General features: G+C 33.8%; 2 protein-coding genes across 2 annotated transcripts; one reads left to right on the top strand and one right to left on the bottom strand.

The window, feature by feature from the left end:
• The first annotated feature begins 6,662 nt into the window (after positions 1 to 6,662).
• LOC120088705 (uncharacterized) lies at positions 6,663 to 8,209 on the top strand. Its single transcript, XM_039046128.2, has one exon. The coding sequence runs from the start codon at positions 6,819 to 6,821 to the stop codon at positions 8,004 to 8,006; it is 1,188 nt and encodes a 395-aa protein (XP_038902056.2). The 5' UTR covers positions 6,663 to 6,818; the 3' UTR covers positions 8,007 to 8,209.
• A 2,719-nt stretch (positions 8,210 to 10,928) lies between these two features.
• Positions 10,929 to 18,521, bottom strand: ABA1 (zeaxanthin epoxidase (ZEP) (ABA1)). The gene is made up of 16 exons (XM_039045392.2): positions 17,531 to 18,521; positions 16,570 to 16,732; positions 16,360 to 16,434; positions 16,161 to 16,261; positions 15,956 to 16,071; positions 13,494 to 13,705; positions 13,175 to 13,266; positions 12,752 to 12,866; positions 12,566 to 12,669; positions 12,276 to 12,321; positions 12,085 to 12,149; positions 11,900 to 11,986; positions 11,754 to 11,808; positions 11,557 to 11,645; positions 11,357 to 11,444; positions 10,929 to 11,250 (listed from the first exon to the last, which is right to left on the bottom strand). The coding sequence occupies exons 1-16, from the start codon at positions 18,046 to 18,048 to the stop codon at positions 11,179 to 11,181; spliced, it is 1,998 nt and encodes a 665-aa protein (XP_038901320.1). The 5' UTR covers positions 18,049 to 18,521; the 3' UTR covers positions 10,929 to 11,178.
• Positions 18,522 to 18,798: the final 277 nt, after the last annotated feature.

Genomic DNA, 18,798 nt, shown 5'->3' with positions numbered 1-18,798 from the left:
ACTTAAGAGTGTAATTGAAACATGCCCTAAAATTCATAAATATTTTATGAAATTTAACTACATATAAAATCACTATATGTTCTTTTTAAAAAAAAAAAAAATCACTATATACGGTGTATATCTTTTCGTTGTATTAATTTAATTATATATGTGAAAATTAACCTCTAAAAATATATAGTTCATTGAACTTTGTTAGTGAAGCTTGATTTATGATGTCATAATTTGTTTGTTAGGTGTGACAATTATCCGATATTCTCGAAAAATAATTATTTAAGAAGTGTTCTAGGAAAGTAGTACAACCTAATATGCTATTTAACCTAATTACATTATTATAATATGCTATTTATATCTTCCAAAAAAAATTATTTATTAGAGAAAGTTTAATAATTTAAAGTTTTACAAAACTTAGGTATTTCGTGTCGATTATCACCATTATTTGACAACTATTATCATATTATATATAAAAAAAATTAAACAATGTTATAATTTATTAACCTATTTTGTCGAGATAAAATATAGTTCAAGGAATAAGACATAAATTACTATGTGAAAAGTCGATAGTTTGATTCTATACCATGTAATTGTTGATTAAAAAAATTAATCCAATCAATAATATTAGAGAATTGTGTTGTGTATATTTTAATGCAACGACATTTTAAAAATACATATCGTTGGGCATATTTTCTTAACGATAAAAACATTAATTCAAAACGTTTTTAATGACATAGACAAATAGTCGTCATCAATGTATTATTCATATAAAACATTGAAATTATTGATGCATTTTCATGACTCAATATTGCCCTATATTATATCTATTTTCTTGACGATAAGATGATTGTTAGTTTCTTTTTATAATGTTTAATTTTCATTAAAACAATTTATTGTGATGATTAACAAATGTCACTAATGAATTTGCATTGACAGTAAGAAAATTATCATAAAAAAAATTCATTTTGACAGTTTTTTATAGTGTCACATATAATAAGGTCTTTTAATGGGCAATTTAAGGACTTAAAAAATGTCACAAAGTCATAATTTATAGCATAGTTTCATTTCATTAAATCCCAAAATAATAGTAGTGTAAAGTATCGTTGTATGAACCAAAAGTCTCTTTGATAATGTTCTCGTTTCTTGTTTTCTATTTATATTTCTTATTTTCCAAGAAACGGACTTATTTGATAACTATTTCCATTTCTTGTTTCTAAATTTTAAATCTATCGTTCTTGTTTCTATATATATTATTGTATTCCTAAATTTAATGGCTCTAATAGTGTTAGGTCCCAAAGGAGCCTAGTTCTATTTTAGTAGTCATGGATTCAACTCCCATCGGTAGTAATTTTTGGGTCCTTTTTCGATTTTTATTTTATTTTTTTAATAAACCGATTTTTATATTATATTTCAATATCCCATAATTATAAATTTTTTAATATTTAGATTTACCTATCATTTTAATTTTAATTTTTAATTTTCAATATTTTTTTTAATTTCGTATTTTAAATTTTGTATAATAGTATAATTAAGTTAGATATAAGTCGAAATTATTTAAGACAATGACTCAAGTGAGGGATGACATTGTCGATCAAATTTGGGCAACATTTGAAGTATAGATACAACTTTGTTTTTGTATTTAGTTGTATATTGGGACTTTTTTTTATCAATACGTCGAAACTTATTTGTATTAGATGATATAAATGCTTGTAAATTTCTTTTTCGATATTTAATATAGGACAATTGTTTTAAATGATAAAACTGATGAAAATATTTTAAAATATAGTAAAATATCATTGTATATCTATGATACACAGTAACATTTTCTTATTTTTTTAAATAAGTTAGCTTATTTTTTGTATATTTTAAAACATTTTTTTTAAAATGAAAAAGAGATTATCATTGTGTCATATGGACAAGATTTACAAAGTCGTTAGTAGACAAATTTATCAACCACCCAAGGAAGCCCTCAAGCCCTTTAATAGTTATAAAAAAACAAATAATAAGAAACAAGAAATAGTTATCAAACAAGTTTCTGTTTCTGTTTCTTTATTTCAAGAAACAAGAAATAGGAATATTTATCAAACATAATCTTGTTTCTATTTCTTAAAATACAGGAAACGGGAAATAGGAATAGAAAATAGAAAACGGAAAACATGAATGTTAACAAACCAGCCCTAAATTTCTATCACTAGCTCATCACTCATCGTATTCACATGCCAAAAGTTAAGTAGTGCCTTTTATAATTCTAACTAGTCACTCCAATCTTAACTAGTTTTGAAAAATTGCTCTTTTATACTATATAGTCCAATATCAAAACACCTTAATTAAGTATCATGAGTATTTTCAGAAAGTTTAATAGAATCAACGTTCGAATTTAAAAATAGATTTATAACGTTACATGTCATAAGTTATAACCAATTTAACTATTTTAAAACATTTTTACGTTTATTTCTATTTTTAAACATTTTTTTATGTTTATTCGAGTAATTTTGTCATGTATAAGGGTAAAATTAAATCTCACATATCATTTGGGCATAAACTTTCATAAACATATATTGTTATAGTTGATCAACTTTCAAATATATATTTTTAGTCTCTTTTGACTTTCTAGGTTCTCTTTTAATTTCTTAATCTGAATAAAAAGTTATCATAACCATTAGTATTAATTTTAATTTTCATGTAAATATTTAATTCTCTTGAAAACCTATAATATATCAGACACTTATTTAGGTAGATATCTTTGATGGCTGAAAATTAAATTTATTTTTCATACTTTCTATAATAATTTTTTATATATCTTTATCAATATTCTTTGATTTAAATATGGTTGGTAATCGAGAGAGGGGCAAGGTTAGGAGTGCAATCTCCATCCCCGTTCTTGTGGAGATTTTTCATTTTCATCCCTGCCTCAATCCTCATTTTGAGGAGTCGAGGTACAGATCAAAAATCTTCATTTAAGGATTGAGTAAAAAAATAATAGTTGTTTTTCTTTTCTAATTAAATGACTAATTTTAAACTAACATTTTAGTATTCTTAATTGTGTGTTACCTAGAATCATCCCTGCCCCAATCGGGGGCTCAATTAAACTATTGATTTGATCTTCATACTTGGCCAACCAAAGATTCTCTGACACGTATGGGTTGAGGACTCAATCCCACTCTGATTTTATCATCCATAGGTTTAAATATTATTTTGATTCTTGTACTTTTAATTTTTGTTCAATTCGATCTTTGTCCTTTCAAAATATTCAATTTGATCTACTTTCAAGATCTTAGGGACTAAAAATATGTTTTTCCTTTTACATTTTTAACGGACTAAAATTCACTTTTTAAAAGTAAAGACTAAAATAAAGAGTTTCTCCCTTCGTTTTCAAGTTAACCGTTTTAGTCACTGAATCTTGAAAAATAGGTCTGAAAGGCCCCTCACTTTTATTTCTTATTTACTACCATTTTTATTATTTTTAATTATGACATGCCATTTTTTACTTTTTTAAAAAATCTCATTTCTTGTACTCTAACTTGACAGTTGAACTGTCGAGTATTTAATATTAAATTTACTTCATTTTTTTTTCATTTTGAATATAAATGGGGTTGGGGATTTGAATCACGGACCTCTTCATCCTTAGAACATACTAATGTTAATTGAGCTAAGTTCTTTATGGCAAAGTGAGGGATCTCTCAAACCCATATTTTAAAACTCAATGACTTAAATGGTTAATTTAAAATATAAGGGTATAATTGCACCTATTCTGAAAAACTCAATAACGGTAAGGTACTTTTCTTAAATGAAAACGAATTGGACAAAATGATCACTTTCTTGAAGTACAAAATTAAACATTTTAAAATATATAGAGCAAAATGAAACAAAGTTGAAAGTATTTAAAAAAAAAAAAAAAAATCTTAGGTACACCCCACCCTCATCCTACATATAAAAAAATTAAAATATTTAAAGAAAGATATAAGAAGAATTTGTCAAATGGCAAATTATGATTTGACAATTTGGTGAGATGCACACGAAACATATAAAAAAAATTTGTTACGTAGTTAATTATGATTGAACAATTTGATTGAATGTAAAAAAAGGATGTAACATAGGATGCATCTAAATATTACATTTTTATGGATTTTAAAAATATAAATACCCAAATGATTTTATACCAAAATAGTATTAAACTTTGTTTTTTTAAAAAAAATATATCGTGATATAAAAGGACAAATTTGTCACACATGCAAGCAAATTTACAAAAATATGGCAAAGCACCCATTATAAGTTTTCCTTTCCTATCATCATCATTATTATTATTATTTTGAAATTCCGTTATACGAGAAAAAAAAAACCATTATACATTTTCCTAAATAAATTAACCAACCATGGTAGGCACATAATCAATACAACCTAGGCTAAGTTTATAAATAAATAAAGACGTGAGATTGAGGAAATATACATTCTAGATTTTAGGTCTTCTTTCATTTTTGTCTCTATATTTTTAAATGTTACAATTTTAGTCTTAAGTTTTCAGTTTAGTTTCAATTTAGTCACTTCGATTTCAAAATATGACTATTGAATGAGAAATTTTGGACCGATCACAAATTGTCACGTCATTTACTAAATTAATGATGAAATTCCAAATAACTGAATTCAAGACTAATTAGAAGTTGTCCAAATTGAAGTTAAAGACATAAATTGACGAAGTCCGATGATGCCACATGTTTCCTTCATAACCATTGGATTGAATAAAATTACTTCGGTCCAATTTGATATTATTTTTTGGGCTAAAAGTCCAATTTAGCCTATAAACAGGCTTAATTTGACCAAAATGTCAAATAAGACCCAAATCCAATTAGTCAGACCCATGGACCGACCAAACCCAAGCCCATGAAGTCAAGCAGAGAACTCTATAAATAGAGGAGTCCTCCTCATTTGTGAGAATCAGCAATTCTATACTCTAAAGAGCTTATAGAGAATTCTTTACAATCCTTTGATTCATCAACAAGCAGAATAGAAGATCCTTGAAGACCCAAAAACTCTTCCAAGACTTCTACTTCAAGAACGCTCGGTACTTTTTTCTTCAAGTCAAGCATATTCAAAGTCAAGCATATTCACCCAACTGAGAGAGAATCAGAGGATCAAGTATTAGAGATCGAACCACATCGCATCAAATCAACCTCAACATCAACACCAACTCAAGTTCAACTCCACAAAACAAGTTTCTCCGAAAGCCTCGTGCGAACACTAATCCTCCAAGAAGATCAACAAGCCCGAAGGCGATCATCCAAGAAGATCAACAAACCCAAAGGCCGATCATTTAAGAAAATGAACAAGTCCAAAGACCGATCCTCCAAAAAGATCATCAAGCCCAAAGGCCGATCCTCCAAGAAGATCATCAAGCCCAAAGGCCGATCATCCAAGAAGATCAACAAGCTCAAAGGTTGATCCTCCAATCATCAAGCCCAAAGGCCGATCATCCAAGAAGATCATCAAGCCCAAAGGTCGATCACCCAAGAAGATCAACAAGCCCAAGGCCTTGGGTGATCAACAAGCCCAAGGCCAATCATCCAAGAAGTTCATCAAGCCCAAAGGCCACTCATCCAAGAAAATCATCAAGCCCAAAGACTGATCAAAGATCATCAATCCCAAAGGTCGATCATCCAAGAAGATCATCAAGCCCAAAGGCCGATCACCCAAGAAAATCAACAAGCCCAAAGGCCGATCACCCAGATCAACAAGTCCAAAGGCTAATCATCAACAAGCCTACAAGCCCAAAGGTCAATCACGATCAACAAGCCCAAATCACGATCAACAAGCCCAAAGGTCGATCGTTCAAATACAAAGTTCAAGTTCCATGAAATAAATTTCTCTTGAAATCTAGTGTGAACAGTGACTATTTTATCTTTGAAATTTGATTTTTTTTTCAATTTTTCCATAGATTTTAAAATTCAGTATTTAAGGAAAATTTGAGATTAAAAGTGACCAAACTGAAACAAAACTCAAATCTCAAAGGTAAAATTGTAACATTTTGAAATATATGGACTTAATTGAAATCAAACTTAAAACTTAAGAACTCAGGGTTGTTTGAAGTATTGAGTTAGTTATTGTAATATGTAGTTTATTATAATAAGTTATAATAGTCTGTTATGAATTATAATCGTCTATGTTGGGGTGTATGCTATTTCAGTTTAGGGTTACAAATGGTTGATGAGAGATGATGGTTACAAAATAGTAAACATTATAGACAACAAGGTTTTAAAATATTTTTATTTCAACTAAGTGTGAATTATGATAAGGGTAATTTCAAATATAACTAAGGCACAAAGTATTAGCAGACATAAATAAATGCAAAAGAATTTACAAACATAACAAAATTTAAATCTCTCGGAGTCTACTAGTGATAAATTATATTACTAATAAGAGATCATCAGCGATAGATTTTACGATATTTGTAATTTTCTAAAAATATTGTTATCCACTTAATTATTGACTCTAAAATGATACTCATTATAATTAGGGTAGACGTGGTGTAATATTTTAAAATTTAAAGAACAAATGAAAACAAGATTCAAAATATATTGATTTTTTTTAAATAAATAAATAATAAAATAAAATAAAAAATAAAATCAGAAGAGAGCCCTAGTTCCAAAGCATGGTATATTAATAGGCAGAAGATCATTTTTTTTGCACATCAAACTCACTGTCTTCTCTTCCACTTTCCAAAAAAGCACTTCTCGTCTTCTTCCTCTCTTCCTCCTTGCTCTCACCCGAAACCGCTTCTCAAAGCCACACCACACCAATTAAATAACATTCACAATCCTTCTCCTTCTTCTACAATGGTCGACGTCGACCGGAGAATGTCCACCCTCAACCCCGCCCACATCGCCGGCCTCCGCCGTCTCTCCGCCCGCGCTGCCGCCACTTCATCCGCCCCCCTCCGCAACGGCCTCCTCTCCTTCTCTTCCCTTGCCGATAAAGTCCTCACCCATCTTCGAAACTCCGGCGTTGACGTCCAGCCCGGTCTCTCTGACGCTGAATTTGCCCGAGCCGAGGCCGAGTTCTGCTTCTCCTTTCCACCTGATCTCCGGGCGGTCCTCTCCGCCGGCCTCCCTGTCGGCCCAGCCTTCCCAGACTGGCGCTCCGCCGGCGCACGCCTCCATCTCCGGTCATCCCTCGACCTCCCTATTGCTGCAATTTCCTTCCAAATCGCGAAAAATACACTCTGGTCCTGCTCTTGGGGCCAAAAACCGGCCGAACCAGAAAAGGCATTAAGGATCGCGAGAAATTTACTTAAACGAGCCCCTGTCTTGATCCCCATTTTCAACCATTGCTACATTCCTTGCAACCCGCCCTTGGCCGGGAACCCAATTTTCTTTGTTGATGAGAATCGGGTTCTTTGCTGTGGGTTGGATTTGTCTGATTTCTTCGAACGGGAGTCTCTATTTCGGTGCTCTGTTTCGGATTCCGATTCCGATCCTCTATTCTCGAAACAGAGGTCTCTCGCAGAGAAGTCTATAGGACCATCGGCGAATTTCTCACGGCGGAGTGTGGATTCAGGGGTTGTAAGAACGCCGAGGTGGGTCGAGTTTTGGAGCGATGCCGCCATGGACCGGCGGCGGAGGAACTCGTCGTCGTCGTCGAATTCTTCCCCAGATCGATTCATCGAGATGCCGAGATCTGAAATCCCGAAGTGGGTTGGGAAGTATATTGGGGAATTGGGATCGGTTTTAAGGACCGGTGGGTGGAGTGAATCGGAGGTGGCGGAGATGGTGGAGGTCTCAGCGGCGGGATTCTTTGACAGCGAGATGGTTATGTTGGACAATCAGGCGGTTTTGGATGCTCTTCTTTTGAAAGTGGACCGTTTTTCCGGTTCGTTGCGGCGGTCCGGTTGGAGCTCCGAGGAGGTTTCTGAGGCGTTTGGGTTCGATTTTCGGCCGGAGAAGGGGAGGAAACTGGCTAAGAAGCTATCGGCAGAACTAGTGGAGCGAATTGGGAAACTGGCTGAGTCGGTTTCCCGGTCATGATACGTGACTTCCTTTTTTTTTCCCCTTTTACTATTGATAAATTTTCGAACTTTAAGGGATTGAATTTTCTTTCCTCCCTCGTTTTAGGTAAAAGAGAAAGAAAAGGGCAAAAAAGTAAAGGTATATGGAAATACGAGTTTGTACTATTTGGACAAAGTTTATATAGAGAAGGATAATACATCACTTTTGGTTTTTTTTTTCCACTCCATTTTGTTTTTATCGTTAGCCAAATATAAATTAAGGCATATAACACTGTTAGAGTTAGTATCTATTTAGTTCTAAGAATCTGAAATGACATTTTAGACCTTGAGATTTAGAAAATAATTCTAAACACTAAGTTTAATCATCGGTCTATGATTGAAAGGTTGCATTGAATTTGTAACCAAGTGACTACCACTTATGGAATTTCGGACAAAAAATTGGGTGTAAAATGGAGATCTTTATATAACACAACGCAAACTAACATCCCATGTTGTCTCACGAATATCTTTCATTTGCAATCATGCCTACTTTTCTATTGAAGACGTAGACTTTCCTAAGAAAAAGTATGTTAACTTGGTAAGTCTTTTCACGATAAACCATATCACGTCATGACATTCCAATGTTTAGTCAAACCACAATGAAGTCAGTAGACACATGCTTCCACTTCCATTTTAGTAAGTTCAATAGTTGTAACAACCATGTTGGTTTCTGTTTCAGGACTCAACTTATTAATAAACTAAACACTTATCAACAAAGTTAGCCACATCTCTTTTTATGTTTTGATATTAATAGTAACAAATGTTGATACATCTTAGCGCGTCTAGGATGTCTCAAGAATGGAAAATTGTGGGCCTCTGCTAATAATTCATTATTGAGGTTAAAATCTTTAGGTACACAAATCTTCAACAATGATAAAAGAATTTCATGTTAATATTTATTTATACTTTATGAAATTAATATGATAGTGTAATTGTTGATGCTAGGGGTAAATTTAGACCTGATAAAACAAGTCAAAGACAAAGAGTAATGAGGGAAAATAAGTCCAACATGAAAGTGGAACTAGGCTCGAATAAGTCAAGGGGAAACTAATCATTGGACTAATTAGATTAATCATAACTTGTTTAGGATTAAGAAAAAATCACATCCTAATCCTAAAAGATTGAGATGAACCCTAAGTCAATTCCCTATAAATACATTATTATAGCTCCATGCGAGACAACCTGAAGTTCAGTTTTCTTCATCCTACAAACTTCATCTTTGATTTTGATATCATAGTGAATTTTTTTTATTTACTAGCCAATTTATACTATTATCATATATTGGAGAGAGAAACCTCTCCAATGATAAAAAACGATTAGGTCAGTGACAACGGCAAGCACGACAATGGAGTACAGATGAGGAGCTCATTGGAAGTGGTGCAACAAGGAGAGAAAAGAGAAAGAAAAGTGGTGGTCATTTGTGCTTAGAGGGCTCATTGGTCATGACCTCGAAACGATAGGAAAAAGAGGAAGGAGGCATTGCGACGTGGAGAGAAGAAATATTTGTTTTGTCTACACGAGTTCAATTTAGAAAAGCATGTACATAGGAAAAATTTATAGTACTACAATAGTACTAACTACTCCTATTCATAATTTCGTACAACATATTAATTTATTATTTATTTATTGTTTGGAACTCTTAAATACTAGTTTTGTGGCAAACAATCAACAGAGGTAGTATAAAAAACAAAGGTATTATTAAAAAAAATAAAGAAAGAAAATTATACTAACATATCAATATAAATTTTCTATAAAATCCAATGGTCGGTCGGTCGGTCGGTTTTCGGAGAAAATCGGCACCAAAAACTGGCCAAAAAAAGGGTGTGTGAAATTTGTCCATCAGTTCGATTCGATACGGTTTTGTCGGTTTTGTGCTTTTAAATTTTTACAAGCAAAGCCAAGGTGAATGAAAATGAAGTGATAAATTGTTATTGTTTGGTTAACATAATTTGTAGCTTTTTAATATTTAAATCCATCAGTTTTTCTACGTAAAAAGTAAATCAATCATGTGATGGATTTAGAAATTAAACCACATAAAAATAATAATAATAATAAATCAACACTAAAATCATAGATTTGGGCTTAAGTTGATGGTAGTGGGCTTACTTTTATACTTGTTTTTTAAAATATATATATATATATATAACAACCGATTGGTCCATTTTCCAAAATTTTTATACAACTGATCGATTGCAGTGAAGACACAAATTTTGTGTTCTCCAAGCCACATCAAATAATAAATAAGGAATATTTAAATATTTAAAAAAAATTAAACCTTTCTTTTTTTCAATAAAAATCCACAATTTTGATTTCGAATATTTTCATGTTTAGATTTTACATAAATTTTTAGACAATTTTATCCTTAAGCTAATACTTTTATGAATTTTTTCCAACCATTTTATTAGGACCATATACGTAGGAAACCCAATGAATAAAGTACCACCTAAGAGAAAATTCTAACAAATTTCATTCTCTTCACACTAAAAATTTGTCTTACTAGAAAATCTCTCATATCTCATTTAATGTTTAATTTTAAAAACAATTAATTTTTAAAAAATTGAAGAAATTGAAACCACTCAAAAGAAAACCGTTTTTATGAAAATAGTTTAAATAAATAAATATATATATATATATACAAAACGACACTCATGATGTACGTTCAGCAATTTTAATCAAAGGACACAACTTCTCTTATTACCTCATTTTGGAATTAGTTTCAAAACCACACTACTTTTCTTAACTACATTCTTTTTTAAAAGATCAAATCATATGATATAAATTGAATCGCTAAATAAAGTTATCAATTAGACCATCATTAATTTTTTAGAATCATCCAACTCAAAATTCAAAACCCAATTGAGGCACACATTTTTCTTCTCAAAGTATAAGACCCAAAGAAACGGATAGTAATAGTACATCTATATTTTAATCTGAAACTTTTGTTGTATACTACCATTTTGGTCTTTTAAAAAACACTACAGGAATGTGGAGTTCTATGCATCTTTACAATAAAAAATTGAGCGAGAATACAAATCAATCTGTATCTGTTGCATTCAAAATCAGCAGATTTAGAGTGCTCCACATCGCCTTCAATGATCTGTACATATCTCTAGAATTAAGAAGAATTCAATATGGAGATTTTCCACACTGCTTCATGAGTTCATCTCTACTTTTTCTCTATCATTTTCAACTGAAGATCTTATCACCTTCACACGAAATGTTGCCTACATATATAAAAAAATAATAATAATAGAATCATGACTTCCAATATTCATCAGAGTAGATTGAGGATTAAAACATAAATCACCCAAGTTTCCTGTCATCAATTACCTTCTTATCAGAACCAAACTCAATAACGTCGTATTGATGGAACCTTACTGGAAAATTTGGTGGTACACGGTACCGTCGTCCTTCGTGACTGCAATCATATTTGCAAAGATATATTGTGATATTTGCAAAGATATATTGTGAGCTTTGTATGGCCTTAATGGTATATATTGGAGCACAAACTTATAAACTTCAGTACTTACTCAGAGAGCCAGGTACCATGTTCACTCCTCAGATCAGTCAAGAAGAAGGCACCATCTTTGTAATGAATACGGGCATGCTTTTCTGAAACCTGCGATTCGGGGGGATAACATAATCAAATTAGTGAGACTGTGTCAACTTTCAAACACCAGCAGTGAGATGGAATTCTACTCGAGCATCTGAAGTGTAATCAATTCACCTGAGGCAACGGTATAATGACTGATAACCCTGAATCCACTTCTTGCTCCACACTTCTGCAATCATATTTATTAATGAACGAATGCCCTTTGCAAATGTAAACCGATTTTTTGGTTCTACCAAAAAGAAACAAGCACGAAAGCATACCCAATCAAGTAGGTCTGGCTCCCTTCTCTGCGTAGGCAAATAGGCTGTGAAATGCTAACTTCGTCTCCTTGTGGTAATAGAAACCAACTAAAAAGTAAACAGGTTGGTAATGCAAAATCAGATGCATAGTTGGGTAGAATTGGAGTACTCTTAACAGTAACAAATGATTAGCACTGTGAGCTTACTCTCCGTTAATAGCTCGCTCCAGGGCATCATCGTCTTCAAACCACTTGCGTAATTGATCATTTGCCTTCAGAGGTAGTTCATTAGAACATTATTTTAAGAAAATAAATTTTCAATGAAAAATAAAATATGGAAAAAAGATCCACACTTGGTTTGAGCAGACTGAACATAAAATTAATTCTAGATAACGTACTTTGTCTGAGAGTCTGCAAGCTGGTGGCCTCCCTTCTAATTTTGAACTGCAGAAGAAAAATAATTTTTTATGTTAATTTTTCCCAAACTCATATTAGTACAAGTTTCTCAAGTGTATGTTCATGAAATTTTTGTACGATAGTCTGCAAGAAGAAAGGGTCTTTGTATGTTATTTTAAGTATAAAGCCACTTAAAACTTACAAGTAGCCAACATTGCATGATGGAAGGCGATATAACTTTTCACTAAATAGGTTATCCTTAAAAGAAAGACAAAATAGATAGAATTTTTACCTATTACCGCCTAGGACCCAATTAAGCATCAAGGGCATTGCCAGATCAATAAAAAACCTTCCACCAAATGTCCCTGGATGTGGTATTCTGAACTGTGTCAAAAACTAGAACAATTGAAACTCATCAGATATAATGTGTAACCTTTGCCACATACAAATATTAATGTATCTACAGATGATTTCTTACTGAAAGTGGGCCAAGTCCAACTCCCAAATAAGCTTTATAAGTGGAAGCCATCAATGCAGCCATTCTTGCCATTCCATGAATTACAGCAACCCGTATTCTTCTACTACTCTCATAACTAGGATCATCATTTAGAAAACAGTTGACAAAATTAAATTAAAAGAGAAAACATAGCATGGATTTCTGTGGTCAAAACAATGTTATTTGTTTAACACTACAAGGTTTTTGCCTTCTTGCCTCGGCAAGATCTTACAAAAAAACGTCTGCATAATCTCTACCGACGCTTTTCTGTGTGTGGCAAAAACTGTTGGCATAACTTCTGCTAATGGATTGCCATATGTGTATGTATGATATATTTGGATGGATTATCAGTTTTATCGTTAAAATTTATCACAGCCAATAAGGAAATAAAGCTTAGTTTAGTACCTCTTCAACGATGAGACAATGTCAATAGGAGAACCTGAGACTACACTTTCGTTCCATGCTTTATCTAGCTCAAGTGCAAGTTGATAACCATCCTGTAATCATCGGGAAGAAATAGTAAGCATATGCATAACTACATGTTAACCTGGTTTTACCACATTTGATGTTCCTACTTCAACAGATGACAGAGAAAAAATCTTCAATGTGCCGTGTTCAAGAAATGGAGGACAAAAATCATTTATGGTTACTAGAACTTATCAATGACAAGTTAGAATGGATCAAAAGATATAAATCAAGAGAACTATGGATGAAAAATGAGTACCTCAATAGCCATGCATCCCCCTTGACCCATATTTGGCTGCATGGCATGTACAGAATCCCCAAGCAAAGTTACACGACCCTTACCCCAAGTGAAAATGGGCGTGCGATCATAAATATCACGTCGAAGAACAGAATCTTCAGCAGTGGCATGTATCAGATCTATCACATTGTCGCACCAACCTTCGAAAATTTTGAACAATCTCTCCTTCCTGCCTGCTAGGACGGCAATCAAATGTTATTCAAGAAAGCATGAGCCTGGGAAACTCTTGACCTTGAACATGAATACGAGACAAGGACACGGCGACATCCCATTTTTTTAAACTTTAGGACATGAACACAACGAAGACACGCTTATTAAAATATACTTAGTATATCATTTTTAAACAAGAAGAAAATTAGAAGCCAATGAGTTTATGCTTTATATACTTAAAAATTAGGCAAATATATTTCGCTCTCAAAATTTTTATTTTTGTCATATATGTGTCTACTTAATATACTTCATAAGTGTTTGATGCATACCAAACAAATCTTGGTCCTACTTGACTATGTATAACTAGTGTCTAATGCATCAATTGTATTAAAAAATGTCCAATATGTATCCAACAAGTGTCTAAGTATTCAATACATGTTAGACATGGACATGCTAGTCAAACTAAAGTGCCCCTGCTTCTTAACTCTTAACATTCTATTGCATGGAGGAAGAGTTATCCTTATCCTCTTCTGTTACTCCCATTATTAGATAGTTAGCAGAGTGGTAAAAACTCGTGAACTGCATGTGCAAGATCATGCAGAGAAAATGAGTTAGCTAGAAAGGACCAAAGTGGTTTATTGTTAGAAGGCAAAAAGAAGATGGTATTAAAGGGGTGGAAGAGTTGTGTAATTCATTTAAGAATTAGACACGCCAAGTGAGTTCTATGGATTGTAGCTTCCTGATTCATTAGTGGACGGCCTGAGTTGACAGATCATTTACGAGCCACTACAATGTTTGTGTTATTCCTGTTTGCTCTTATTCTTTGCTCCTTGATTAACGGCTCATCATGATTGGTTTCTTTGAATTGTTCCGTTTGATTGGAGTGTTTTCCAGAAAAGCATATACCATTTTATTTATTATTAAAAAAAAGAAAAGGCATGAACTCCTTATTTAATGTAATGCCCCTGGTCCAAGATTTGGAATTTAGATTCGGCACCTGATGGCCTTGACATTCCCCTGCATCCTCTATGGCCTGGCTACATCATCTTTACTTATCTTGAATGCTTTTAGAACTGATAGTTGTCTCTGCAAACCGACACTGGTCCTTTCAGCATGCTTTGTCGTCACTCACATGTATCTTAGGAAAATTCCCAAGAGGACACCGAACATAAGGCTGCTCCAAGCTAAGCACGCCTAACTTTGGAGTTCTTATGATTGAGCCACCGAAAAGAAAGGTATGTCTTGTTGGTATAGGTAGTGACTTTCAATTCTTTTAAGCCTTTCTTAACTATATTTCCACATCTCAAGAACCCTCTCATTCGGATGTGATCTCGGTTCATTCAGGTCTCCCTCCTAAACTCGAGTCATTACATGCCCACCAGCTTCTGCTTGGTTCGTCCCCGAACCACGTCCTACTAGGAGAGGTTTCGCTATGATGTAAATCCTCTCAACATGATTTGTCCTCAATCACATGCATCTAGAAAAATTCTCAGGAGGTCACCCAACATAGGACTACTCCAAGCTAAGCACGCTTAACTTTGGAGTTCTTATGATTGAGCCACCAAAAAGAAAGGTGCATCTTGTTGGTATAGATAATGACTTTCCGTTCTTTTAAACCTTTCTTAACTATACTTCCATGTCCTCAAGATCCCTCTCTTTCGGATGTAATCTCGTCTCATTCATGTCCCCTTCCTAAACTCAGGTCGTTACATGAAAAAGACCCTCCAAAATTCTTATATATTTATATATATATACATTTCTTTCCTTTCCCTCTTTAACTCCAAATTCAATTTAAATTCAAAATCCTTATTATTTAACCAGTTTTTCCCAAAACGCTAAATATTACTCATCTGCAAAATCCCTTATCCTCACGATTCAAATTGGATTATTTTAACAAAATAATTAAGTTTTAAATCTCAATAATTCAACATGCCCCAAGTAACTGAGTTAAGAATTCAAATTGAATTAACTCAACAAATTAACCCAATTTTGGCCTCAAAATTCTAAAATATACCACAAGTAGTTCTTAGTAATTATTGTAAATTTACCTGGAAATTTTGGGGCGTCACAATTAAGCACACTATCCATTAGAGGAATACATTTGTCTCCAGTTAAAGATTTAGCTGAGAAGATTTTAGAATACAGATATCTCTGTACATATATTATTTTCAAGGACAGATTCACGGGAGAACTTCTGATTTATTTATTTTATTTGCTTCTCTAAGATAGAAGCATGATTCTAACCAATTATAAAAGGTTGGTCAAAGACGTACCGTTAGGGGGATCAGTGCCGCCTGGTGGTTCCTTATGGAATGCATACCACTGCATCTTTCCTGCACCGACATCTGAAGAAACAAAGTATTGTTTGTGTCCCAGAAACACACGGTACCTTCAGAATATAAATCAAAAGACAGGTCTTAAATCGAATACCAGAAAGTTTGTCGACATGTATTGCAATAGAAAGTTTAATAATCTTACCCAACAGTTTCAATGTCAGCTGGAATGAAGTCTGCGATACCCGTATAGCAAGTGTAGCCAGAATATACTGCTTCCGAATGACCAAACAAGTTCTTTCTAACCTGACATTATAAATCATATAGCATCAATATTCATTAATAAAACAAATAAGTACAAGTTAGATTCAACCAGAAAATGAAGAAAAAGTAACATATTGTACCTTTGACCATATACCATCTGCTCCGACCAGGAGATCGCCCTCATGTTGCTGTCCATTTTCAAGAGTCACCTTGACCTAAAGGCACATAATGCAGGAAGACAAGATTACATCGTGGAAATGACAAAGGAATAGATGTATCATGGAACCATAACTTTTATCATGATTCATGAACTACTATAGCAAAAGAAACAGGTAACAATGGGATATAACCTTGTCTCCATTATCCTCAAAGTCAACAACATTACTATCATTTATAATCACATCATCACCCACAGCACGAGCAAGAATTTGTTGCAGTGCCATTCGACTGATTACCCTAGTGACAGGAAGTCCTCGTTCTGCTGCAGGAGTGAACGTGTCAAACTTGATGTACCTGATAACGAGTTACATATCCTTCATGTAACCAACAAATATCTGACAATTGACATCTCAAATAATACACACCAACAATCCTAGTACAGTAAGAAAGAGAAATTGTCTAATAAATTCCACTTGTTTGAAGATGGTCCTATTCAATCCCCTATTGCTTGTTGGTTCACATTCCAAGTTTATCTGAATGAACTGTACCGTCTTACTCTTACTTCTGCCCCAGATATTAATGTTACCTCATGGATAGTTGCACGGCCTAACAAAAGTTAATAAGAGAGACCAACCTAGAGGCCAGAATAAAGGAAATCCCTACCAAAAACATGGATTACAAAACCACCTTCCGATCAAGATCTATCAGAAAACAGTATTACTCATCAAGCATCAAAAGAAGAATTGTGTAAAACATTATGAGAGGAGGAAAATGCCCAAAACCCAAAAGCTATCGTAAGAATATGTGCCTTAAGCAGTTGAAGGATCCTGAGTATATATTCCTTACCAACGATAGTCAGGTTGGCTCCTTTCACTAGAAGTCAAAGATGCCATAAAACTTTAAAAGACCCAAACAACTTTAGCCCTTCATTTCATCAACCTACTCTAAGTACATACTAAGCAATAACTTCAAGCACGCAAAACTTTTACATAGTGCAACATATCATTATCTTTCTCAGTTGTTTACATGATGTTGTTAGCTAAATCCTGCTTTCGAAAAGTAAGTCCAATTTGAGATTCTGAATGGAATCAAAAGATACAAGAATAACCAGCCAAAAGAAATAGCAAAATCTCACAAAAAAAGGCAACGTACCAATTTCCAGAAACCCCATCAACAAGCCCATTAATCCTATCACCAGTAATACAACCCACTCTCATAACTTCCTCAGCAACCTCGAAATCAATGGCTTCCAAAGCCGCCAAAGCATTACTCTGTATCTGAATAGGCCCCCTGTACTGCCCCTCTCCTCTAATCGCACTTATATCCTTCTCGAACACCACCACATCAAAACCTTTCCTCTTCGCCGCCAAAGCAAAAACCAAACCCCCAATTCCACCACCGGCCACAAGTATCCGAACATTCTTCGTTGGTAAACTCCGGCTGATTTCTCCGGCTGCCCCTTCCGCCGGTGGCGCCTCAGCGACGGCGGCTTTCACTTGGGTCACTTTCTTCCTCCGCCCACAAGCTGATTTTCCCCCAAAATTACCCCCAATCCTTTGACAAGGCGAAATCTCAACTAGGTGTTCCCGAAAAGCTGGAACTGGGAAACATGTTCTTGACAAACCGGAGGAGGAAAGATTAAAAGGGTTGTGAAATCTGGTCAAAGCCATGATGGGTCAGTATCAAAAGCCACTTCTGTTGAAGAATCTGCAGAGAAAAAGGAAGAGGATGATGAACAGTTAAGAAGAAATGGAGACGGTGGGTTTTGTGGGTGATGAAATGGGTCGGTACATGAGGCTTGTAGCACTGAAATTCTTGGGGAGTGGTGGAGATTTCATGGACATGTGGCAAAACATGGACGATTTCAGTAAATTCTTGAACCCCCATTTCCCTAAGAGAGAAAGATCTTCGTTAGTGGTCCGAATTTAGTAGCCCACAATTATCTTGATTTTATTTGCGTCCCCACCGAAAGTGATCGCTACTTTCAACCCACAAATTCACGATCACTACCCACCACTAATAAATGCCATAAAATAAATAAATTCCGTTTCTATTGCTGGAGGTGGAGTATGCTTGACAGAGGGAAGAGAAATAGCCTGAAATAGCACCCTCAATTATCTTTCAAAAACTAGTAAGATTTTCCAAATGTCATTAAACTAGCTTTTCATTAAAAATATTTATTTTTCCTAAGGATTGTTTTGATTCTTTTGAACTTTTTTCGATACATCGAGATTTTAGTAATTTTTATGGATAATAATCTATTCAAATTTTATATCAAATCTTATAAGGCCAATTTCTGATTCCATTATTATATGAATTTCTAAATTTCCAAATGAATTTACATTTTTTCGAATGAATGATTATATTTTGATTTTTAAAATTTGGAAAAGATTAAATTTTGCAAAAAAAAAAAGTAAGAC

Source organism: Benincasa hispida, chromosome 10 (assembly GCF_027475165.1).
Source record: "Benincasa hispida cultivar pf3 chromosome 10, pf3_genome.v1.1, whole genome shotgun sequence".
NCBI classification, from domain to species: domain Eukaryota; kingdom Viridiplantae; phylum Streptophyta; class Magnoliopsida; order Cucurbitales; family Cucurbitaceae; genus Benincasa; species Benincasa hispida.
Note: the sequence above shows the minus strand (reverse complement) of the source record. Positions and strands in the feature narration are given on the sequence as shown.